The sequence below is a fragment of the Leptonychotes weddellii genome, chromosome 16, assembly GCF_054177405.1.
Source record: "Leptonychotes weddellii isolate Sample4059 chromosome 16, ASM5417740v2, whole genome shotgun sequence".
Lineage (NCBI taxonomy): Eukaryota > Metazoa > Chordata > Mammalia > Carnivora > Phocidae > Leptonychotes > Leptonychotes weddellii.
In genome coordinates, this window is record NC_138384.1 from 30,879,246 (window position 1) to 30,904,769 (window position 25,524).

The 25,524-nt window shown below is 50.8% G+C and overlaps 1 protein-coding gene across 1 annotated transcript in view; it reads right to left on the bottom strand.

Moving 5' to 3' along the window:
• Positions 1–24,224: 24,224 nt before the first annotated feature.
• Positions 24,225–25,524, bottom strand: part of C16H16orf78 (chromosome 16 C16orf78 homolog) — a 4,430-nt gene continuing 3,130 nt past the window's right edge. The window contains exon 2 of the mRNA XM_081807888.1: positions 24,225–24,573. Coding sequence (XP_081664014.1) covers positions 24,284–24,573 — 290 coding nt within the window. The 3' untranslated portion in view covers positions 24,225–24,283. The remainder of the gene's footprint in view (positions 24,574–25,524) is intronic.

The window sequence follows — 25,524 nt, forward strand, 5'->3', positions numbered from 1 at the left end:
ACTAAGCTTGGGCTAAGCTTGGAACTTGGAGTTTGGTTAGCAGCTGCTTGCTGACTGAGATCAACCAGTTCAACCCTATCCTGACCCAGTTGTGAGGCAAGGCACAATCTGAATGCAGGTGGCTGGCGCTGGGCAGCCTGACACCTGGTTTGATGGGACTGATTAGGTATTTTGGCATCCAGTCTGGGTTGTCCTCATGATGCCAAAACAATCAATCACTTCAGAAAGAAAACAGGATGGCCAAGTCCGTCTGCGGTGCTGTGTGGACAGAGCGACGGGTCACTGCCTCTCGGCTGCCTGTGTTGGGGGTCACCCACAGCACAGGGGAGGCGAGAGCATTATGCCGCTGCCCCTTCTCCAGTAGAAATGGAGATGGCTCTCCCAAGAGGACCAGGGCGAGGCTGCACGGTGCCTTGCGTGCCCCTGACATCTTTCTGGGAATTCCTGCAGCATCGTTAGCAACATAACAACAGCCCACCTTATAGGTAAGGAGCCAAGGGTCAGAGAGGTCCGTCACATGATGGTGTGGGTCTAGCTGAGACTTTGAGTTGCCTCTTCAGACTCCAAGTTCCAGGTCCTTCCATCACAACCCATGTTTCGGGGGCCAAAGTGTTAGAAGAATGGTCTGGTTAGATGTTTGGCTAAAATATGGGGCAAATCTAAATGACCGATCAATCTGTCCCCGACCGGAGTCATCGGATGTTTCCTGTGCTTACACATGTGCTCAGTGATGGAGAGCAAGTTCTCTGGGGGCTGACCCCGTGGGCGGGAATCCCAGTTCAACCATTTAGAAGCTCTGTGGCCAGGGGAAATTTACCTAACCCCCCTGTGGTTTAGTTTCCTAACATGTAAAAAGGGACTGATCGTAGCCTATGCAATGGATCATTGTCAGGATTCAATGAAACCAGCCACACAGTGCTACCCACGGAAAGCTCTCAATGCTTGTGGCTCTGACTTGGAGCCGGGCACCGTACGAGCATGGAGGATGTAGCACCATGATGTCCACCTGCAGAGAACAGTGCTTGGTGGGAAGGAGGACTCACGCCTGTGCTGACCCTTCTCCAGCCATTTGTGCATGTGGTCACAGGTGCGGGCGGCCATGTGGGTGAGGATGCTCGGAAGTATTGGTTCTAGTGGTTATGACAGGATTGGGGCATGCTGTGCATAGCTCTTTGACCCGCAGGAACAATGACCTGAAGCGTGGAAAGAGTGGTCAGTAGAGATGGAAATGTGTGCCCAGATTGGCCGAAAATAAGACATTGTAGAAAATGGTTATTTTTTTATTCGCTCGCTCAGACATATATTTAACCAGCTCCACATGGTAGTTGCCATGTGAGTCACATCATAAACGCCAGGACATCAGGGGAAGCTCATCATCTGAAAGGAGAGAAAGGCATTAGGCATTCAAGTAGCCTTCAGTGGGGTGAGTGCAATGTGGAGATTTGCATGGGGAGGATGTGTATCTAATCCACTGTTTGTGTGTTTCCGTGTGTGTGTGTGTGTGTGTGTGTGTGTAGTGGTGAGGTAGGGCTTCCTGGAGGAGATAACACCTGGGCTGAGTGCTAAAGAGCAAGTAGGAAGGGTATTGGCAAAAACACAGTCCAGATAGAGGGTCCAGCAGCAGTGGCGGTAATGGGACCATGGACAATGGGACAAGGGTCCTGGCATGAGCAGGTGTGTACAGTGGGACAAGAGAGGGCAGCTGAGGACCTTGTGAGTCTCAGTGAGGGGTTTGGATTGCGTCATGGACAATGGGGAACCTTAGCAGCTATGAACAGACCAACCTGGCCAGATGTATATTTTTGATAGATCTCAAAGGCCAAAATGAGCTATGGTCTGGGCTGGGTGACTGAATGTGGGAGTGGGGAAATGAGACTGGAGGGAACAGTAAAGGTTGCCAGAGGCCGTGGTCTCTGACATCTGGGGAACAATGGTTGGTGGCTGGAACAAAGGAAGTGGCAGCAGAATGAATGGGAGGGAGGAGGGGATAGACTGGGGACATCAAATGTACTGACTATGGTGCTTGACTGCTAGGATGTCCCAAGGAAGAGTGTGAAGTTAAGGACAACCTGGGGATTTCATGCACAGAGAAGCCACCAGTGGAGAACTAGTATGTAGGGAGGCGGTAGGTTATGGGAACGTGTGAAACATCTGATGCTTTATACCCAGCAGATGACTGAGCTTATGAGACTGAGCTTGAGCAACAGATCTGGGCTGATCATATGGACCTGGGGGTCTTTGCAGAGACAGTTAAACCAGGGGGCACGGTGAGTGAGACAAACAGTAGGCCAAACCACAGAACCATGGGGCAGAGGAAAAGGGAAGAAGAGCCCAAGAGGGAGGAGCGTCAAGATCAGTGGGTGGAAAACGAGAAGAATGTGGTGCTATGGAAGCCGGGGGAGTTCTGCATCAGTCAGGATATGCTGTGTTATGCTGCAGTAACAAACAAGCTCCCGAGTCTCAGTGCCTTCCACAACAGAGATTTATAGCATAGACTACATAACGTAACCGGCTCGGGTCAGCTACTGCCCTCTGCCAGGACCCAGGCTGATGGGGCAGCTGTCCCTGCCACCACCCCAGTCTCTTAGCAGAGGTAAAAGAGGACATGGTAACCAGGAGCCACCTTTGGAAACTTTCCCTCCAAAGTGACAGATACCCCTCCTGCTCATGTTTCCTTGGCCAAAGCCAGTCCCAGGCCAAGCGTGAGGTCAACATGGCAGGAAAATATAATCCTCCCCAGAAAGGGGCAACGGATATCCTGAATAATTATGCCCTTGACCACAGATTATAGAGATTCAAGAAGAAAGGGGAGACAAACAGCTCGAAACACAGTCGAGAGAGCCAGGATGACAAGGTCCTAAGAGCACCATCCAGATTTGGCAGTTAGTGGATGTCCACTGTCCTCACTATGGTGGGGACAAGCAAGCAGCCAGGACAAAGGCAGTAAGTGTCAAGTGTTTTGAGAAATCTGCCATGTGAAGAAGGGTGGCCACAAAGGAGAGGAGTTTCAGTGATTCTCCCAATTCTGTGTTTTCTCTCAAACTGGACGCAGACATGTGGCAGGTTGCCAAAGGGGCCACAGAGTCTTCCTGGCTTTGTATCCACACGCATCCAGAGTGTAGCTCCTCCCACAAGACAGACTCTTTCTCTGTCTCTCGAATCAGGCTGGCCCTGTGGCATCGTTCACTGGTGAGATAGGGGCGAACTTGCCTTCTCCCTGCTCTGGGAACCCTGAGACGGCCTGCGCACAAGCCCGGGCTAGCCTGCTGGGTGATGAAAGACCCGTGTTCTAGCTGCCCCCTTCTCCACTCCTCATCACCCCAGCCAACAGCCAGCCAGCCTCCAGGAGCAGAGCCACCCTGCCAACCAGCAGCTGACCGCAGATGCACGAGGGAGCCCAGCCAAGATCAGAAAACCTGCCATGCTGAGTCCAACCCAGAATGCCAACTTATGGAATCATGAGCTAAATGAATGGTTGTTTTAAGCCACTAAGTTTTGGGGTGTTTTGTTATGCAAAAAAAAAGCATTAAGTGATACACTGTATGTAATGAAATTTCCAGTGATGAGCAGAATATCTGGAGGTTTGTACTGGAGACTTGAGTTCATGAGATTCTCCATGTGGGATGCATGTGATGGTAACTACTTTAGGAGCTTGGCATGTAGTAGGTGCTTAGTAAGTGTTGAAAGATCAAGTGAATTCCATTTATAAGCACGCCACCAGACTATGGGCTTTGGATGATGATGATGTGTCAATGTAGGTTTATTTTTTATTTTTTCTTAAAGATTTTATTATTTATTTATTTATTTATTTATTCATACTTCAAGAGCAAGTGTGACAGGGGAAGGGCAGAGAGAGTGGGAGAGAGAATCTCAAGCAGACTCCATGCTGAGCACAGAGCCCGACATGGGGCCGATCCCACAGCCCTGAGATCATGACCTGAGCCAAAATCAAGAGTCGGACGCTTAACTGACTGAGCCACCAGGCACCCCCTCAATGTAGGTTTATTGATTGTAACAATGTACCACTCTGCTGTGGGATACAGACAGCTGGGGAGGTTCTGCATGTGTGGGGACAGGGAGTATCTAGGAACCCTCCATACTTTCTGCTCAATTCTGCTGGGAACCTAAACTTGCTCTTAAAAATGTTTATTAAGTGAGTTTTGGGAGCCAGGTGAAGTAAGTGATTGGCTGAGGTTCCATCTTGTTAATGGGTAAAGACAAGGGGCCACAGAGTCTTCCTGGCTTTGTGTCCACACGCATCCAGAGTGTAGCTCCTCCCACAAGACAGACCCACAAGTTCGCCCCTATCTCACCAGTGAACGATGCCACAGGGCCAGCCTGATTCGAGAGACAGACATGCCCCAGGTCTTCCTCAACCTCCCATCTCCATCCATATGTAACTTCTGTCTAGTCCTCTCTGCAAGGGGACCAAGGTGGCATGAAAGGCCGCCATGTTGAAGAGATGATGGGTATGAATATTTTATATTCTCTCCCTTCTTGTCAAAATCCACAATATTGCCTTCCATTAGTCAACGTCCTTCGAGCACTCTGTTCGGGGTGTGGCATGCCTTTATGTATTTATTTCTTCATTTGGTCTCTGGCCTGCTTTTATGAACAGCCTCGCTCTGCGACCCTTCAGAACAGGGATGTTCTGATGGCAAACAGGCAGTTTCCTAACTTGGGTGACTTCTCATCAAGTTCATTGCTTTTACATTAAAATAATCACTTCAGCTGGGGGCAGCTGGGGCTGAACGTTAGCAGCTTAATTGCACCCACCTTTCAGCCCTCTCCTCGAAGATTGATTCCAGGGTGTTCTTAGCATAATATATGCCAGGGTCTATAAAAGCAGAAAGTGGCGGCCCTCTTAACCAGAGCAGCAAAGCCAATTGATGCATTTCTTCCGTTAAATTTACTGGCTTTATTGAAAGGTCTTCGGGGAGTTGCTTGCTCATTAAATACACCAAATACAAAATCTCTCTTAATACAGTATTATCTTGGTAATATAGAAGACTTCCCCAGTGTGAGCTCAGACAGGATTGTCACAGCTTTTAGGAGACCACGCTCACAAAGATTGTACTTCCCCTCGTAAGCAGCTACTCTGCACCCCTGCGATTTGGGGGGTCCGATTCTGCCTAACCTAGTCCAATGCACCATCCTCATTTTGCCTCACCCCACCTCCATCGCAGTCCAGGCCAGAGTGTAGCAAAAGGTAGGACAGCTCGCAGAACTATAGGACATTTAACATCAGCTCTCCGCAATGACTTTGAGAACTGAGAAGTGGAAAATGATGTAGAAACATGTGATCCTTTAGCCAGGTCAGTTCTGGCTTCAGACAGTGGCAGGAGGATGAATTTGGTGGCGGCAGTGGGGAAGCGGACAGTGGCTGGCTCTTCACACCCCCAGATGTCTGGGGCCCTCAACCTTAGGGACCACGTGGACCCTGGCCACGGCCAACAGGCACTCTCTCTGCCAGCCGGGCCCAGCACTGAGATGGTGGGGCCCATGCTTGATGTGAGATCTCCACCAAGTCCCTTCCTATGTTCTGACTGTCAGTTCCTTTCTGAGTAAAATCAGGTTAAAAATGCCTTTCCATCTTCACAAGTTTGCAAAAAAAAAAAAAAGATTCCATCACTTTCCTAAAAGGATATGGGTCAACTAATAGCACAGGAAGTCTCAGGTAATTTTAACAACAGAAATAGAAGGGAAAGCCCAGAGTGAAGGGGAGGAAGGGGAGCCTGCACATGCTTAGTCAGAGGAGGAGCATGAGCTCCCTGGGATGTATGAGCAGGAAGATCAGCAAGTGCTGGCTTCCTGGATGCTCCGCAGGTCTCTTCCTCGAAGGGTAGACACCTTTGTCTGCCCAACCTCAATGTCCTTTCCCTCTTCGCCCTTCCTTCCAGAACTCCAGTGTGGCATCAGGCCCTGTACCCACCTGATCACCTGATCGGGGACAGGCATCTTCACCTCTATTGTGTTATGGACCCCTTGGCAGTCGGACAATAATGCTTTTAAATTGCACAAAATAAACAATATAGCATTGCAAAGGAAGCCAATTATATTGAAATGCAGCTATCTTTTTAAGATTTTATTTATTTATTTGAGCGAGAGAGACAGAGAGAGAGAGCGAGCATGAGCTGGGGGGCGGGGGGGGATAGGGAGAGAAGCAGTGGGGCTCGATCCCAGGACCCTGGGATCATGACCTGAGCTGAAGGCAGATGCTTAACTGACTGAGCCACCCATGCGCCCCTGAAATGCAGTTATTAAAATATTTTTTTAAATTGTGATTTAGTGGCATGCTTCTTGTTAGCACACTATATAATACTCAAGGCAGGTAGAACGACTATCTTCTATAGTATGATGTGTGCTATTTGGGGGCATCTGCCCCAACTGTGGTATGATTGGAAAAATACCTGTGCTTTCTTGTGGTGACACAGTCACAGGGATGCTCACGCTACTGTAATCTGTTGCCTACATTTGTAATTTAAGGGATGATGGAGTTTAGGTGGAGGTGAGTAAAAATAAAGACATCATTTGTTTTTCCATCCACATTCACAGGTTCCATGAAACTGATCCTCAGTTTCCTGCTATTGAGGAAATAGGTCGTGATGCTGACCTCAAGGGATGTCATGAGGTTGGAGAACAAGCCTGATCCGATGTCTCATCTTGAAAGTCTGACATCATCTGTGCAAAATGCAAAGGCAGACTCCAGGTTAAGAGTGTGGACCTGGAATAACCCAGACGAGTCTGATTCTTTGCCTTCCTTTGGAATCTTGTCTTTCTGGGTTGACCATCCCCACTGGGGCTTTCTGAGACCCCATGCTCACTGCTGGCCCATGAGCGGGCGCTGCCCCCGACGCCCACCCTTCCAGCGATGCAAGGACCCAACAGAATGTTCGTCAGTCCTCATGATAATTCTTCATGCCTTTCGTAAATCTATCTGGAGTGAGGAGCAGCTTCCTGGGATTTAAAGGTTGACAGAAACGAAGCCAGGTGCACATCCGCTCCCACCTGTGACCAGACCAGGCTTCCCAGAAAGTGGAAGTGGGGCCCCAGCTTCTGAGCACCTCTTGCTGGAGCCGTAACCACGGGGCATTCCCAGCCGTTCCCAAAGGTGCTGATGAGGAGGTGGCGGGCGTGGGTTCCAGTCTGGTCTTGGCTGTTGTCTTGCTGTGTGAGCTTCTGTCTTTCCATCTGTAGAATGGACTCCCCATCTGGTCCCTACTGCCGGCCTCTTAGATTATCAGGAGCTTGCAGAGCATGGTGGTTAGGGTGACTCCAACACGAGCCTGCTGTACGTACAGCCATGATTTTCACCACTTGGAGCCTCTGTTCCCTTATCCATGAAATGGGCTCACGATGCATATTCCTCGAGGGCGTTGTATGAATTAGAAACTCACTTGATAGCTCATCCTCAGTGTCGAATGGACATCAAACATGTAATCTGTCCCAAACGAAACTCTTGATATCCCCACCCTGCCTCCATCCCAGTCAGTTCCCTTCTCTGTCCCAAACCTTTCCATGATCCTATCTGGCTCAGCACCTCACAGAAGCTAGCAAGGCCCTCTGTCCTCACTTACCACGTGCCCTCTGACGCATTCACAGTCCCTCTGGCCACATTCTCCTGGAGCTCACTGAGCCTATGCCTGCCCCGGGCCTTTGCACCTGCTGTCTGCTCTGCCTGGAGCATCCATGTGTGTGCATCTCACACCTTGCCTGTTCTTTATTTTTCTTCCTCGTCCTTACTGCTATCTGAAATTACAGCATTTATTTATTCACTAGTGCGAATAATGTGTTGGTGCCTGAAAATGTTTGTTGGCTGTGAAAGGCATTTTGGCAAGCATTGCGAAGAATGGACTAAGAATGGGGACTAGACAACATTAAGAAATCACTGTTGGGGGTGTAAGGGTGGCTCAGTCGATTAGGCGTCTGACTCTTGGGATCGAGCCCCGCGTCAGGCTCCATACTCAGCAGGGAGTCTGCTGGAGATTCTCTCTCTCCCTGTCCCCCTCCCCCCATGCTCACTCTCTCTCTCTAAAATAAATAAATAAGTTTTAAAAAGAGATATCACTGTTAATTCGGTTGAGTGTGATAATGGCATTGAGGTCAGGGTGAAAATCAAGAGGCCTAACTATTAGACACAAGCTGAAGTATTTGTGGGTAAAGTGGCGTGCCTGGGATTTGCTCTAGAATATTCCAGTTTAAGAGAAAACTGGGAATCAATGAAGCAAGAATGGCCAAGTGTTAACTGTTAAAGTCAGAAAATGATTGCATTTGGGTTAATTATATTATTCTCTTTCTTTCGGGTGGTTTGAACATTTCCACGATTTAAGTTAAACATATTTATTGAACCCATTGGTGAGTGAATGAATAGCGTGTAAAATGTACTCAACCCAGAGCCTAGCCCATGATACGCACTTACTATTAGCTTACAAAATTGTCAATAAAAAGAGATGAGGGAGCACGCTGAACTCAGAGGGGGCGGGTGCAGATGCCGATGGTGTTCTTGAAAAGCAGCCCTCTGATGGCCACCGTCCATACCAGGGCCTGGGCAGGGCAGGGGGACCTGCGTCCTGTGCCTGTGGCCGGCTCACCCTCCCCAGCTCCTGGAAGAACTGTGCTGGCCCCATTGCTGGTTCCAGGCTGAGCCCGGGGCCGAGGAAGCTTTCAGAACGCCTGTCCAGTAGCCCACGCCACATGCACTCACAGGGGGCACGGTGCTTGTAAGTGGCTTCTGACACTGGGGCACCGAACGGGCCCTGCCCTGGGCAGCACAGGCAGGCGCGGCCATGGAGGCTCGTGCTCATGCAGCGCTGAGCAGCGGAGGTCCGGGAGCTTGGTGCAGTCCCCGGCTCTGGAGTCAGGCACTCTGCGGAGCCTGGCATGCCCTGTTTGTCTGTGGTCTGATGGGCAGGGAGAGCACCAGCAGGCTCTCAGTGAGGCCAGGAAAGCCAGGGAAATGGGACAGGGTCTAGCCACCTGGAGTTCCCTGCAGGTCAGAGCCACAGGGACAGGATTTGTGATCCGGGAGCATTCCCGAGGTCATGAGGGGATGGCGTGCCTGGGGGTAGGCAGCGGGCAAGGAGGCTTGTGGATGTCCTGTCTGGCAGGGAAGCACTGATGGGTACAAGACCAGTGGCTCTGGGTGCAGATGCCCCTCTGCATTCCTCAGGTCTGGGACCTTGGGCAAGCCACTTGCCTTCTCTCAACCTGTTTTCTCGTCCGGAAAATGGGACTAATGGTAGAGCCACCTGGCCAGGCATTGTGGGATGCAGTGAGGTCCTGTGCGTGCCATGCCGAGCTCAGCGCCTGGCCCATCCTAGGAGCTCAACAGACAGCAGTCATTTATTACTGTTGGTTTGGGATGGGGACTTCACAAATATTTGTCCGACGATTCCATTTGTTTGGCCTGTAGCCCACTCCCCTTAGAGCCACAGAGGGCTGTGTTGACTGATAAAATCGGGGTGCTATTATCAGGAAGGAATGAAAGGATGCTGAGGTGTGGCTTCCCAGTGGGGTCTTCTCCCGACTTCCAGCCCCATCTGGCCAGCCCACGCTTCCCATGACCTGGAGCTGCTAGTCTGCCGAGAGGCCCAGTAGCACTGCGCTCCAGAACTTCATCCAGGCGAGCGCTGGGTTAAGCACTTTCTATGTGTGACATTATTTGGTTCTCCTGATGATGCTATAAATTAGATATTTTTATTACCCTCATTTTATTTTATTTTATTTTATTATTTTTTTTTTAATGCAACAGATATTTATTGAGCACTTACTAGGTTCCAAACTGTTTTGGATGCTGGGGCTACAGCAGTGAACAAAACATAAAAAAACCCCTGCCCTCATGAAGCCTAGACTCTAGTTGGGTTGGCTAGTAATCACTCTGTCCTGTGAATTCCTAGGTGGTTTCTAGCTCTCACCTTTCAGACTACTGATGATGTACCAGATTTAGGCATGTGTTCTTTATTACCCTCATTTTAGAAATAAACATATTCCTAAAGGTTGCTAGAGGTGACATACTTTTCCTGGTAGAACCAAGACTTGACCTCGGAGGGTGAACCATCAACCACTGGTTCTCTCTCTTCTGGGCTAAGTTACAGGGGGGCTCTCTGCCTGTGAGGGTCAATCCCACAGGAGCTTGGAGAGGTGAAAGCACGAAAGTCGCTACGCTTCAGACTTGGAGGCGTGCCATTTGGAGGCTGGAAGGAGGACAGTTTAAGGCAAATAAAAGAACCCCCGCCTCACCCAGTAGAAAATCCTGATATGCTAAGGTGGAGTGACCCTGGCTGCAAGCATAAACTGGTTTGTGATTAGCATCAGGTGATGTCTCTTCCTGGTAAGAGCGGTCTCACTCTTCATCTGGCTAGGGCTGAGGACATCCCCACAAGAGTACCAGCTGTTAGCTCCAAGCTCAGCTCCCAGTTCGGAAGCCTCTGGAGTTCTTAGAAGCCCCCATTGACCTGGCCAATGTTATTGGTTTGGAGGGTCCTTGTCATCCAAGCCAAGCTGTCAGAGCCAATCAACAGGCTTTTGCTTGTGTGACCAGTAAGTGGCATTCAGTCTTCTTCCTGCTGGCCTTGAAGCTAGGAGGGGTAAATTTGGAACAGCTACAGCCACCTTGCCATCCTGAGAGGAGAATCTGCCAGAGGAAAAAACCCACAAAGGAAGGAGAGCTGAGGGGTGGGAAGAGACTACCTGGGTCCTGATGACACCATTCAGCTCCTAGATCAAGCCATATCTGAAGGCAAACTGGCCATGGACTTGTCCGTTAATAAAAGCTAACATATTACCCTTTTAGATTAGCCACTTCGGGTTATGGTTTTTGTCACTTGCAACTAAAGGATTCCTAACTGCTACAACATATCCACCCCTTAGAAATGTGAAAACCCATTTGTGGGGGCCCTGGGGAGCCACTGTAAGTTTTTGAACTGAGAAGTGGCAAGCACTAAGCCTCACTCCAGACAGCATCTAGGAAGGCAAGGGAGCAACCTGGCCCACATTCACCCCGACTTGGCTCTGCCGCCTTATCTGTCTGCCTGTTGCCTCCATCTGCCATGGAGAGTGATGCTCTGAGCATCTACCCATTCTGGCACTGGCTTCCCTTACAAGCATCTGCTCCGTGAGAGAATGAGCTTCACATCAAAGTGGCCCGGCAGCTTTCCTTAAACAAAACAGTCCCTCCCCTCCCCGCTGCCTTGCAAAGGCAAGCTACCTCATTTAGCCACCTGCGAGTTTCCTTTCATGGTCCCATGTCATTATGGGATTGCTTTGATGCGGGGCCGGGCGGGGGTGAGGAGACACATTCCACCATTGCAATTAACTTGTTAGAGACTGTGACGCCCAGTCCGGGCGCCTGCCTGCTAGGGGTGTTGGGTGGGTGTGATGGAAGCCTGGGTCCACGGGTGGGGGGATCTGCAGCACGACCAGGCCCTGGGCTTCCTGGCGGAGACCACCCGAGCGGGGCCCCAGCTCCTTGCTGGCCGTATGGACGTGCCAGTCAGTATCTTAGTGCAAAGGACAGCTCTGACTTTTCCACACATGCCACCAAACACCAAATGCCATCCCTTCACTGTGGCATACTAAGAAGGCTAAGGGCTCAGCATTGGACGTCAGAGGGCTTCACCATTCTGTGACTCTTGTCAACTCATGCCACTTTTCCGATCCTGGTTCTCATCTGTAAAATGGGGTTTGAGGAGGCCCACGAAGGGGATAGCAGCATGTCAGGCCTCTCTGTGTCGGCCACTACTGTCCTTACTAATGAGGAGCAGGCTTCCACCCCAGGCATCCCAGAAGAACAACGTGGCCAATTTTGCCACCGAAATGGTCATGAGAAAAGCTCAGGGTCCTGGGCTGTGTGAGCTATGGGCTTGGCTCCTACCCTTCAAGGGGCTGTCCCTACTGTTGTGAAGGGGAAGCAATCTGCGTCCCTAGTCATGGGAGAGGCTGTGCCAAGCCCGCCTCCTGCCCCCACCTCCCACGAGCTTTGGACCCATGGACTCAAGGGGATTCTGGGACCTTAGGACCTTGGGGTCTTCAAGGTCCCTAACCATCCTCAGACAATGCTCACCCTTGCCTTGGAACACACAGGTTTGAGCCCCATGGAAAGTCCAGTCCCTGTGAATCCTGAAAATGTGAGGTTTTGGGGGTCGGACTTCTGGTGGCTCCAGGAAAGTCTTACCATGCCTCTCTCCTCTTGACCGTCACCTCCTCCAGATGGGCCCCTGACAATGGAAGTTAAGGCCTGTCTGCTCCTTAGAGGCTCCTGACCTCTCTCTTCGCCAGCCCTAAGTACCCAAGTGGACGTGGGTTCTGTCCTTGTGACTGTGTCTAGCTCTCTTGGCACATCAAAGAGAGTTGCAGCAGTTGGCAAGGAAGGATTTGAGTTTCAAAATCCCTGCCATGTCTTCAAGGTCTGCAGAGTCTGGTCCCCACCAGTCTCTAGGTCCTACCCTCATGCCCAGCATGGTAGCCCCGCCAGCCCCATTTTCCAGGTCCCTCACCAGGGCCTTTGCACGTGCTGTTCCCTGCACCTGGAGCACCCTTCCCATCACTCTGGCTCCTTTCTCTCTCAATGCCTCTTCCTAGGAGGACTTCCCTGGCTGCCCCGCCCCCAGTCTGAAGCAGGGGCCCTTACCACTGCCTTCAGCATGACCCGCAAGTATTCCCTCCCCGCTGTGTTATCTCAGGCTGTTTATCAGCTGCATCCTCCCAGCCCCTGAGATTACAGGCCTCACAAGGGTGGTGGGTGCAGGGCGGGGCGGGGGTGGGGGGCGCTGTTTTGCTCCTGCTTGTATCCCTTGCTTCTAGGGTAGAACCTGGCCGAGTGTCTGTGTGAGACACCCTGGCTCCTCGGCAGCACACAATGGCATCTAATAATTAACTCTCCAATTAGGCCCATAATAGAGGCTTAAACTAAGGCTCATTGGTAATGAGGCTGTTCACAGAGGCCTTTTATCCCAGCCTCACTGCTCCGGAGCTCCGACCTTGGCAGCTGTGCGACAGAGTCCCCCCCCTTTTGTTAACCGGGGGGCCTTGCCCCTCACCGGCACCCTGGCTGGGCGTACCCTGCCTCCCGCCTCCTCTGGCATCCTGGGCTGGGTGTGCCCTGTCCCAGGTAAGCCCTGGGAGCAGCCGGGCTGCTCCAGCCTCCCTGCCCCTCAGCCTCTCCTCGAGGCCGGGGCTGGGACAAGCTCTGGGAAAATGTGTCTCTCGGAACCGAAAGCCCCCCTCTTCATTACAGAGACACCAATTGGCTCAGCCCCTGAAAGCCTTCAGCTTTAGGAATGTTAAGACTTAATTGCCTTATGGACATGGAAAGAACGGAGGGATTTCTCCAGGGAGTGGTTTCTCTCCCCCATTGGACAAGGACAGGACTTGTGACTGATGAGAGTGGGAGGCGAGCCCCCTCCTGGGGACCGGGATGGGTTCCACCTACATTGAGAGCCGGCACCCTCTCTGGTTCCACTCTTCCTCTGGCTGACTTTTCAGAGGTGATTTCTAATTGCATTTTCCTGGTCAGGAAGAGGAGCCCAGGGCCGGTGACTTTCTCAGTGCCAGGGACCAGGCTCAGCCACTTTCCCCAGCACCCCATTCTTACTGGGGCACACAGGTCTTGTAGGGTTTGGATTCTTGGTAAATTTGCACAGCGTAAAGAGTAATGGGTAGCACACGAATTCACTGTCCTGGCCCCATCTGCCTCCCAGTGAAGCTCATCTCCCTCCGCTCGCTGCCCTGCACACCCCCTTGCTCTCCTAACACCCCCAGCTCACCCCCAGCTCGGCCTTCACCCTTGCCCGTTTCCCTCCCTGCAAAACCCAACTCCTAGACCTTTGTGTGACTCGCTCTGTCCTCCCATCTGGATGTTGCTTCCCACGACCTTGACGACCCACCGTTATAGAAGGCCAAGTACACCCTGCAGAGGGCACTCTCCCCCATTTCACGTCTTTGTGCGTTTATCAAAGGCTGGTCTCCCCTCACTGAAACACAAGCTCTTGCTAGCTGGCCGGTCCCTCCGCCGTGGTTTCCCCGGGGCCTAGTGCAGTGCCTGGTCTGTAAATATCTGTGTAAAAGAGAACGCAACTTCTCCTTCTTGACCCACAAACGCTCTTTTGGCCCCTCAGAAAGCCTCGCCTCACTGGAATGGACCCCTCCCAGGGCTTTGCTGTTGACAATGGTGCCTTCTTGAAGTCACCTCCACTTCCAAGCTTGGCCCAGTGGGGCCAGGATAACGAAGCTGCTTTAACATAAATAATTTGCTTCTGAGGTGTAAGAAATGGGGAATATTTTTAGAAGGCCTGCCCTCCTAGGGGAAGTAAATGACTTATGAAAACGGGATTTTTCAAAGTGGCCTTCAAGAGAAAAGGGAGCCGTGTGTGATGGCCAAAATGGAATTCTATGAATTAGTGCGACTCATTATTCTGACCATACGCACACACACGCTCACACACACATGCACACACACTCGCTCGCTCACTCACTTTTCCTCCTGCCTTCCATTTCATGGTCTTAGCTCAAATCTGAAATAAAACCACCGCAGCCCCCCTCCCCTGGCCCTCAGCGGCGGCCTGTCTGATTGGATGCCTCCCACAGCCCTGAAGACCAGAGCTTCAAGGAAGAAGCTGCGGGGGCACGCTGAGCCCTCGCTTCTTAAAGTGCGCGCCGTAAGTTACCTTGAAATGTTATATTTAAAAAAAAAAAGTATTTTAGGTTCAACAGACACTTGGGTTCCTGTTAACAACTCATTTAAGGAGAAAGTGGGGGGAAGGCATTCAGTTCAAGGTTTCTTTGACGACGTGAACCTCCTTACTTTGAATCCTTACAGTGTGGATGGGATGAAAGATGTCGTGGAGACGCAGTTGGGTAAATGCGCAGGTGAGCAAAGACAGATGTTCCCAACAACGGAGTCGCGGGCATCTTGGGATGGTCTTTGTCTGGCCAATAATGGAGAACAGATATTGGCGGCGGGGGGGGGGGCGGGAATGGGAGACCCAGAAAACCAAGACACAAAAACCACTTTTGTGGCCATTGTGTTTCCACTGGACTCTTGATCTAGGGAAGACGTGCTGTTTGGAGAACTAATAAGGCGACCGGCCCCTTTGATGAGGCACGGTCTGAAAACCAAGCTCTGGAGCAGTCATCCATTGCCGGCTCCCTGAGGCCTTTCTCCCCTTGTCTACAAAATCTGGCCTCCAACGGGGCATGCATGTGTCTTCTGCCCATCACTTCTGAAGGCCCAGACAACCGGCTCTGGGCTCTTTGTCTGGAAGAGTCATGGTGGCTTCCCATTGTCTGTAGGCTCTGACTATGACTCCAAACTCACAGGCTGACAACCAAGGTCCACCATGAGTTGGCTCCACTTTGCCTTTCTTCGCAGTCCCCAAACCTACTTAAGATCTCTACTCCCAACACTACCATCTCCTTCCTTATCCCACTATGCTCTTCTCCTCTCCCCTTCTCCCGTAGTCTTTCCTCCTCTGGTCTAAGGTCTACTCGTCCTGACAGATCTGACTCCCAGGCGCCTTCTGAGACTAGCCCGTCCTCACTGAACTCCTGTTGTGAGTTCTCACACACTGATTTGATGTGCATTTGACCCATCTCACTGTCAGACTAGCCTACTCTCCCAAAAGGTCCATCAGCTTTCTAGGCATCTGCCTTGTAGGTGTCAGCACATGGGCCAGGGTGAGCAGAGTGGGCACAGTAGGAAGCACTGGTTTCTACTAAACTGAAAAGTGAAAAGTGGCCAAGAGGTGGGCCAGAGATGCAGAGGATCTGGACTCACTGCCTGCCCCTGGGGATCTTTCCTCCCTGAGGCTGGGACGCAAGACTCCCCTGCTGCCATGTGCTGTTACTCTCTGTGATCACTCTAAAACCTGGAGGACCACTGGTCCCTGGGCAAAGCCAAAACCTCTCAGCTTCTCAATGTTGTTCCAACTCTTTCTGTTCTCTAACAGCTCACTCAATCAATAAATGGTTGTTGAGGGCCCCCACTGTGTGCCACTCATGGGGATGCAGTGGTGAATATCCCAGACATTGTCCCCATTCTCTTGGAACTTACAATGAATTAAGAGGCACAAAAAGGATTGATTACAGTTGTGATAAATGCAGTGAAGGGTAGGTGCAGGCTGCTTTAAAAGCATTTGGAGAGATACAGCAATTGTTTCTCAAGGACATTGTTTTACATTTGGTGGGGTCTGAGCAGGCTGCCCCGCTCGATGGCAATGGGGAGCCCTGAGTTGCCTTGATGGACCACTTGATGGAATGCTGAGTGTGGAGGGGGGCGATGGAAGAAGATCAGTTTTCACTGAAGGTCTGTGGTGAGGCTGGTGAAGTATCTTCAGGCAGGGATTGCACTTGTTATGAATGTGGATGAGACCAGAGCAGGAATCAGCTGTCCCTCCAATTGACGCCATAGCCAGAGATGTTCCAGCGTTCTCTGTTGCTAAGTGCCTTCCCTTTGAAACGAGGGCCTTCTTTTCAACAAGATCCCAAGTCCCGTGTCCTTCAAGGCCTCACTAACATCACCCTAGTGGCTACGGATCATTCCCGTACCAGTTCTATGTCACTTCCTTGAGTTTTCTACTAATTAAAGCTAGTGAGCTGTCGTTTATCATGGCTTCTTCTGCAAATGTTCATCCACTCGACCTCACAGTGAATTCCAGGTGAATTAGAATCACATCTAGTTCTTTGGGTAGCAGGGATCCTAGATGAGGGCATAAGCCAGGGGAAGCAAGTATCTGGCACTCGTGGGCCCACCACTGCTAATCCAGTGGCCCTGGCAGACATTATTAATCAATCCCCACACTCATTTCTGTTGGGCTTGGACAGGGTTTGAAAGCACCTTCTCAGAAGCATCTTCCCTGGTCACTCGCTGAAGGAGGTCACTCCTCCCCCAGTTGTTTTCTGTGACTAAACCCATTCTTTTCTTCACAGTGCTCTAATTTTTAAAGACATATTCCAGACCCGTTTCCCCAACTAACCTGTGAGCTCCATGCGGTGGGAGCATGTCTGTTTCTGCTCATCACAGAATCTCCGGGGCTGAGCGGTCTTGGTCATATAGGAAGAGCTCAGGAAATATTTGCTGCAAGTGGACTTAATGCTTTAGTCAACGAGTTAGAGAGAGAACCCAGGTCTCCTTGTCAACACACCTGGGCTGAGTCCCAGCTCTGTGCTTTCCTAACTGGGTGTGCTGGGGCAAGCCCTCCCCTTCTCCATATCAGGGCCTGGAGCTGTGTAAGTGGGACTCTTACCTCCTCCCTCAGAGGTTCCAGCAGATCTGGGACAAAGGCTGTCCCTCCGAGCTTGGTGGCCACAGGGAATTTTATTTTGAGACTTGAGGGTTGGTTTATTTTGGAGCTGGTGGGCCCTCCATGGGCAGAGGTCCTGGGTCCTGGGTGGCAGAGTCTGCACCTCTCTGGAACCTGTGGGGCAGGGACCTTGGCTCTCAGGCACCGGGCTCTGCGGCAGGAGGTGTGGACTTGACTCTGGCCCTTGACTACTTGGGATGCGGCAGTGGCATTTCTGCCTGCGTCTTAATTCCCTCCTCCTTCACCCGCTTCCACCACGGGAGAGGAGGGAGAAGGGCGCTGTGTGCACCCATGCCCATTTGTTGTTTCTACAGCTGGGGCCCGACGGCCTCCACCCCTCTGGGGATTTGAGCCCCCTGGGCCTGTGTCTCCGCAGACTTGCCCTGGCCTGAAGCCAGTGGGAATTTGTGTGTGCATTTGGGGGGTGGGTATGGGGGATTGGGGGCCCCAGGGATGGCCAAATGGATCAGTCGGGCTCTGACTGGCTGTCCCCAACCCCAGAAAGGGGTAGGGTGTGGTGAGGCTGGCCTGGGTCCAGTGACACCGGGAAGCCATAGAGAGACCCGCCCCCTCACCCTTCCCCCTTCCCCCTGTGCCCCGGCTGTCCATGGGGGTACAGGGCAGGGCCCTGCAGGAGTCTCGCCTTTCTCCTACAAGGGGGTGGCCTCATGACGCATCCTCCCAGAAGGCCAGATAGCTGGGGGAAGTGGGTCCTTCCCGCAGAAACACCAATCCCTTTCTCTCTTAGCAGCCAGACCCGGGGTCTGGGGGGCAGGAAGCAAAGGAGCGCCAGGCAGCAGGCCCCACACCAGCAGGCAGTGCTGGGGGCCCTTAAACAGGCTTCTGTCCTACTCAGCAGAACCGACTCCACCGCGCCCCTCTTCTGGGAGTGCCCATCCTCCCATCTCTGCCTGGTGAACTTCTTCTCACCCTCAAGGTCCAACTCAAATGTCACCTCCTCTGGGAGGCCTCCCTTGACCCTTTCAGCCAAGGTTACTTGCTACCTCTTTGGGTTCCTACCCTCTTTCCATTTTCATGCCTGTCTCAGCCTAGCAATTACTCATTAACTGGGACACTCTTATCTTCTGTCCTCCTCTGGACTGCGAGCTCCAAGGGCATCATCTGTGTGTCGAGCGTGTTATTTCTGCTCGCCTTCCTCCACGGCCCCCTGCTAGAACGGCACCTGCGGTGGCCAGGCCCCACCATGGCACCTGGTGACACTCAACTCCTGATCTTCCTGCCCTTGTTTCCTGTGGCGCTGAATGGGGCCGCATTGTGTGGCCGGCAGGACAGTGCGTTTGTGACGGTGTGTGTGCGTGGAGGGCCCTGGAGCGTCTGCCTTGCTGTATGTTGGACGGCTTGCTCACCGGAGGCAGCCATGTCGTCAGGACGGGCCTGTGCCGAGAGGTCCCCAGGCCTCCTCCCTGCAGCCAGCGCCCATGAGCTACCCCTGTGACGAGCCCGTGTGTCCTCCAGGCCTGGCCTGGCCTACAGACGACCAACGGACAGCCTGACAGACAGCGTGACTGCCACCTCGTGAACACTCCCGAGCCAGGACCTCCTGCCAAGCTGCTCCTCCACTCCCTCCCAACAGAAAGGGCACGAGATGGTCCGGGTTGGCCGTTCCTGGGGGAACTTCCTACCTGGCAGTAGATAACCACTAAGACCCTCAGTTTCCTTTGGGAAACGACCCTGCTTCCCCGTGTGTGGCTTTGGTGGAACTGTCTCTCCTGGAGCTCCGTCCCCTCTGGGCCAAGGAATGGGGCCTTGACCCTGGGGAGGGCAACCGGACCCTCTTCCTGGAAATTGTCTGCAGCAGAGATTCTGGTCCAGGAGTGGGGGGTAAGGCTAATTCTAGAAACTACTCGATACCACACAAACACATACATATGTACACACAAATAACACACACATTTGCGTACATTCATGCATCATACACATACGCACACAATGCATTGGACACATGCATGTATCCACACACAGATACGCACAATGTGTGCGCAAATATGTACACGTTTCTATTATATACACATGTACATAAATACATGCATTTTCTTTTTTTTGCCAGAGTCGACTATTTTTGGCAGCCAAATAAACTGGATTGGGACAACCACCTCCCTCTCACCATCTTCACACCCATCGCTGAAGGCCCCCCAAGTGCCTAGAAGACACATCATTCCGCAAGCACTCAACCACCGTGTTGAATAAATAAGAGCCTAGAAATATGAATGATGTCAGGGCTATTTATGGTGATTTAAATTTGTGTTTTTGTTTGCACCCTGGGAGAAGAATTTAAAAGCCTGAGAATTCTTTATGCTTGCTTCTCTGCATTTTTTCCTCCCTCCCCTACCTTCCCAGAGGCCAGCCACCGGCTCACCATCTACAGGATCTTCTGTTGCCAGACCAGGGGCTGAAGGTGTCTGCAGACAGCCTGAGTGCCTTGGCCCGGTAGCCTGGGTGCTTTGAGGTGGGAACTGGGGGGAGAAGAATCATAAGCCATGGAAGAGGGAGCTGGCATTGCTGTGATGGAGATGTATCTTCATTGTCAGCATCCTGGAGGTGACAGGTCCTTCCTGGGAGCCATGGTTCTGTGGCCCCTCTCAGGAGGCAGGATCGTAGCCTTGGGGCCTCCCTGCAGAAATCCTTGAGCCGACTTGGTGCAGAACCAAATGGAGCTTCCCATCTATAAGGAACTTTTGGGCTTTTGTGGGCTGTGACCCATAGTGAGTCAGCAGTGACCAGTGTTGACTGACACCAGGGACAGGGAATTCTATATACCCCGGGGTACCACTCTGTGTTATATCCCGGGACCTGGGGCTGTGGACAGAGGGAGCCCCACCGAAGACTGAAATTGAGTTTCCCACCAGTCCAGCATGGCAGGGACACAAAATCGGACCGATAGTCATTTGCTTTAGGAAAACATGCCATTTCTTTCACACCTAGGTTTGCGGAATAAGGTTCAAAGCTCATGGTGGCAGGAATTTTTCTTTTTGGTCTGTTTGGTTTATTATTGTCTCACAGAGCCTAGTACATTGCTTAACACACAACAGAAATTCAAGAAATATTAATGTATAAAGGCACACGTAGAAAATAATTCTTTGGGTGCCCACGAAATGCTAGAGATTCTATAGAAGCTTCCCTTAGGTTCTTCTTTTCATAACCACCCTAGAAACTTGGTGTTCTTGTCCACATTTTCCTTCCTTTCCTTCCTCCCTCCCTCCCTTCCTCCCTCCCTCCCCCCTTCTTTCCTTCCCTCTCCTACTTCAGCTGTCCTGGTGCATTTACACATGTTCATATAGGCAATGTATTGTTTATAGGTATGTATGAAGGTTAGTGTGTCGCAGCTCATGCCACCACGTTTTGCTACCCATCTTCCCACGCATGGGCGGCCCCAGCACCCAGGCACCTGTCAACACGGGGGGCGGAGATCAAATAGATCTGTGATGGAACTTCTTTGGACTATATACCTAGGAGTGGGATTGCTAGTCAGGGTGATGTCTGTGTGACTTCACCAAGAAAGGCCACAGTGGCCTGCACTACCTACCGGCAAAGCCAGAAGCTCCTTTATTTCATATCTGGGCCAACACTGGCTTTCCCCAGCTTACTAGTATTTTCCCAGTCTAATTAGGTATGAAGTGATACCTCATTGTTGTTTTAAATTGCACTTCTTGTCCCCGTTTTGGGGGAAGAATTGAAGCTTTAGAGAAGTGACGTGCCCAGGAGCCCTCAGCTGGTGCATGCCTGGCTGGGCTTTGTCCACAGGCTCTGGGCTCACCTGGAGCTCCGCTGCCCCTCACCTGGGCTTGACGCCTCCACCAGCAGGACAAGCGTGGGTGCAGGTCTTCTGCTGTGATCGAGCCCCACCTGGTGGCGCTGAGGGGGAACTGCAGTTGTGGAGGGGAAGGGGGGGAGGAACCCCCAACCCACCTTCACTTTTGAGGTTCCTATTTTTTATTTTTATTTTTATTTTTTTTATTCTTATGTTAATCCCCATACATTACATCATTAGTTTTAGATGTAGTGTTCCATGATTCATTGTTTGTGCATAACACCCAGTGCTCCATGCAGAATGTGCCCTCCTCAATACCCACCACCAGGCTAACCCATCCTCCCACCCCCCCTCCCCTCTAGAACCCTCAGTTTGTTTTTCAGGAGGCTCCTATTTTTTAAAAATAGTTTTTCTAATTTTATTTTTTATCGAGATATAATTATCATATAAAGTATTAGTTTCTGGTGTGCAAGATAAATTTTTTTGTGATGAGAATTTTCAAGATCCAAATATACTCAATCCCCAAATATACAGCACCCCATTATTAACCAAAGTCCTCATGACGTATACATCCCCAGGACTTACTTTTCTTTTTTTTTAAAGATTTTATTTATTTATTTGAGAGAGGGAATGAGATAGAGAGAGCATGAGAGGGGGAGGGTCAGAGGGAGAAGCAGACTCCCTGCCGAGCAGGGAGCCCGATGCGGGACTCGATCCAGGGACTCCAGGATCATGACCTGAGCCGAAGGCAGTCGCTTAACCGACTGAGCCACCCAGGCGCCCCAGGACTTACTTTTCTTATAACTGGAAGTTTATACCCCCCTGGTCAGCTTCGCCTTGCTGGTGGAGGGAACCTGAACTGCTTCACTTTTGAGGCTATTACTGTTTTTAGCAAACAAAACCAGAACTCTGTTAGTATACTTTTAAAAAACGTACTTTTAATTAAAGTATGTACTTGTCTAAAAGGCATAAATCCCCAGTGTACAGAGAATGAACTTCACAAGTGAACACCTCTGTAGGCAACAGTGCAGGTGCCCCTCCAGCCACGACACACCATCCTCCAGGGACTGCCACTATCCTGGCTTCTAACTCGGGAGATTCGTCTCGCCTGGGGGACTGTTGTATACACGAACCATACAGTTGTTCTCTTTTGTATCGTGCTACTTCTGCATGATGTTGTGTGCTTCGTTCATCCATATTTGTTCATTCTCGTTTTGATGCAGTATTCCATTGTATGAATATACCGCGAGCTATCCGGTCTACTGCCAATGCTTGTTTGGGTGGATTCCAGCATTTGGCTATATTGAATGATGAACATTCTGGGACAGTCTTTTGGTGCACCTACTTGTACGATCCTGTGAAGTATGTATCTAAGAATGGAAACACTGGACCACACCATAGGTGTATCTGCAACTTTTGTAGATAACTGCTAGTTTTCCAAAGTGGTAATGCCAATCGCCCATCCCAATCATGGGTTGAGTGTTCTCCTTGCTCTACATTTTCAATCTATAGTTAATATCGTCACTCTTTTTATTTTTTAAAGATTTTATTTATTTGAGAAAGAGACAGAGATAGTGAGAGAGAGCACATGAGCAGGGAGGAGAGGGAGAAGCAGACTCCCCAGTGAGCAGGGAGCCCCATGTGGGACTTGATCCCAGGACTCTGGGATCACGATCTGAGCCGAAAGCAGAGGTTTAACTGACTGAGCCACCCAGGCGCCCCTCGTCACTCTTTTTAGCCGTTCTGGTAGGTGTTAGTGCTGCTGCCTTCTTTTTTTCATTTGCATTCCTGATAACTAACAAAACTTCTTATTTTTGTTGGTCACTTAGCTAAACGCGTGTAAAGTGCCTATGCAAGACTTTGGCCCATTTTTTGATTGAGTTATCTGCCTTTTTCATACTGATTTATAAGAGTTGAAAACAGGTCATCTGCGTATGAGCCCTTTGTCTGATCTATCTTCTCCCACTGGGGTCACTTGAATTCTTACTCTCTTCCTGATGAGTTTTGATGAACAGACGTTCTACTTGCATTATGAATAGAATTTATTAATATTTTCTTTTATTACTGAGGCTTTGTGTGTTGTTTAAAATTTTTTGGCCTACCCCAAGGTCATGGAGACTGTCTTCTACGTTTCTTCTAGAAGCTTTCACAATCTGCATCCATCTGGAACTGATTTTTGCATACAGCGAGAGGCGGAGGGTCCATATTTTTTCCATATGGACATTTAATTGACCAGCCTGATTTATTGAAAAGATTGTCTTTTCCCCCACTGCATCACAGTGTCACCTTTGCCATAAACCAGGGGACTGTACCTGTGTGAATCTGTTCCCGGTGTATGTGTCTGTTTCTACTAGAAAATGTAATCACGAGACCATTTCAGAGTTTATAAAGTACTAGTGTGCTGCAGGAGGCGCTGTCTGCCAAGGGACACTGGCTTGGGGTTCCTTTTCATTTGCATTCCTGATAACTAATGATAAGTGTTCCTTTCTCAATGCTAGCTGTGAATCTTGGGGCTCACTCTAGGCTTATTTGGTCAGAATGTCAAGAAGCTGAGTTGGAGGCTCCTTGTGCCTGTGGAGTCCACACAGAAAAGCCCTCTGGACCCCAGGAGAGCACCCAGGGGGCCCTAGGGTCTGGGGTGGGGCAAGGTCTCTCCTCTGCATTCCTCTCCCCTCTCTCTTCCAGTCTCTACTAAACCCCAGGGGAAGCCTGCACCCCGACTCGACTCTGCAGGGGCACCTCGGGTCTGAGAGCTGAGACTCCCGTGGCAGCCCCCCGCCTTGAGAGTCTGAAAGCACCAAGCGGCCCCTTGAAGGTGTGGCATTCAGCTCCCCCCAGTCCCACATGGGCAGGGGTGGTGTGGTGTGTAAGACCTGCGGTGTGTGTATCCCCAACCAGCCCCTCAGCCCTTTGCCCCTCCTGATGTCCCTCTGGGGACCCTGGGTCTCCATTTCTCACCTCTAAGACTTCTTTTCCAAGAAGGCCTTTCTACAGAGTCTTCTTTTGGTGGGGAGAAGACCCACAGTTTCCCCTACGTTGGTTCTGACTCGGGTCAAGGACAAACGCTACATTCGCACGATGATGTATGCAGTTTAGCCTTGTTTTCTGATGGCTGCTGTCTAAAAGGGACGCCCCAGGTCTGAAGGCCTAGGCGGGGTGTACCAGAGGATGCTGTCTAGGGGCCGAGGGCCCAATAGCAGAGAGAGCCTGTGGTGACCTAGAGGGCCACGCTGGGGTTTTGGGCAAACACCTTTTTAGCATCTATCTCTCCTTCGACCATGTGGGGGTGGATGTCCACGATCATGCCTGCGTCCTTGCATAGCTTGAGCAAGGTCCGAATGTTGTTCTTGGACAACCTCAGGTATCTGCACGAGACAAGGCCAGAGAGGTCAGTTGAGCGTGGAGTCACCATTGCTTCGAACTTTATTGAAAAGAGCTTAGATTTAAGCACTGTGGGATCTCTCACGAGAACTGGCTCTGCAGACACTTCTGGAGCTGACAGAGATCCTATAAAAGAGTGGGACACCCCACAGAGTTGGTGGGAGTTTTATTGGTATAACTCTTTGGAAAATTAATTCGGCAACATATGTGCCAGGCATCAGCCCTATCCCCACAAGTCCCCTCCCCCCAAAAGTTCCTTCATTATCTTTGACTCAGGAACTCCACTCAGGCCTTCAACTGAACCTGAGAAGAGAAGTCAATGGAATGAAAAGCTATATAAGTCAAAGTGTTCACTTCAGGGTTATCAACAACAGGAAAAGAGGAGATTCCATCAACTGAGGAGCGGTTAAGCAAATAATGGAATACCCATCTCAAGGATGCTCCCGCCAGCCTTGACATGGCTTTGGGCAGAAGCAGGTGCCCTAGGTGATGGTGATGCGTGATGCCCCGTGAGAGAGGCAATCGTCAGGGCTTGCATCACTAACAGGCGTGTGTAACCTCAGCGATGCCAAGGCCCGCGCGAAATACAGAACAATGGCAATAAAAGCTGAGTAAAATTGTAGGAAAAGGGAGTATATTTTCTTTCTTCTTTTTTTTAATTATGTTATGTTAATCACCATACATCATTAGTTTTTGATGTAGTGTTCCATGATTCATTGTTTGCGTATAACACCCAGTGCTCCATGCAGAACGTGCCCTCTTTAATGCCCATCACCAGGCTAACCCATCCCCCCACCCCCTCCCCTCTAGAACCCTCAGTTTGTTTCTCAGAGTCCATCGTCTCTCATGGTTCTTCTCCCCCTCCGATTTCCCCCCCTTCATTTTTCCCTTCCTGCTGTCTTCTTCTTCTTCTTCTTTTTTTTTTTTAACATATAATGTGTTATTTGTTTCAGAGGTACAGGTTTGCACAATTCACAGCGTTCACCATAGCACATACCCTCCCCAATGTCTATCACCCAGCCACCCCTATCCCTCCCACCCCACCCCCCACTCCAGCAACCCTCTGTTTCCTGAGAT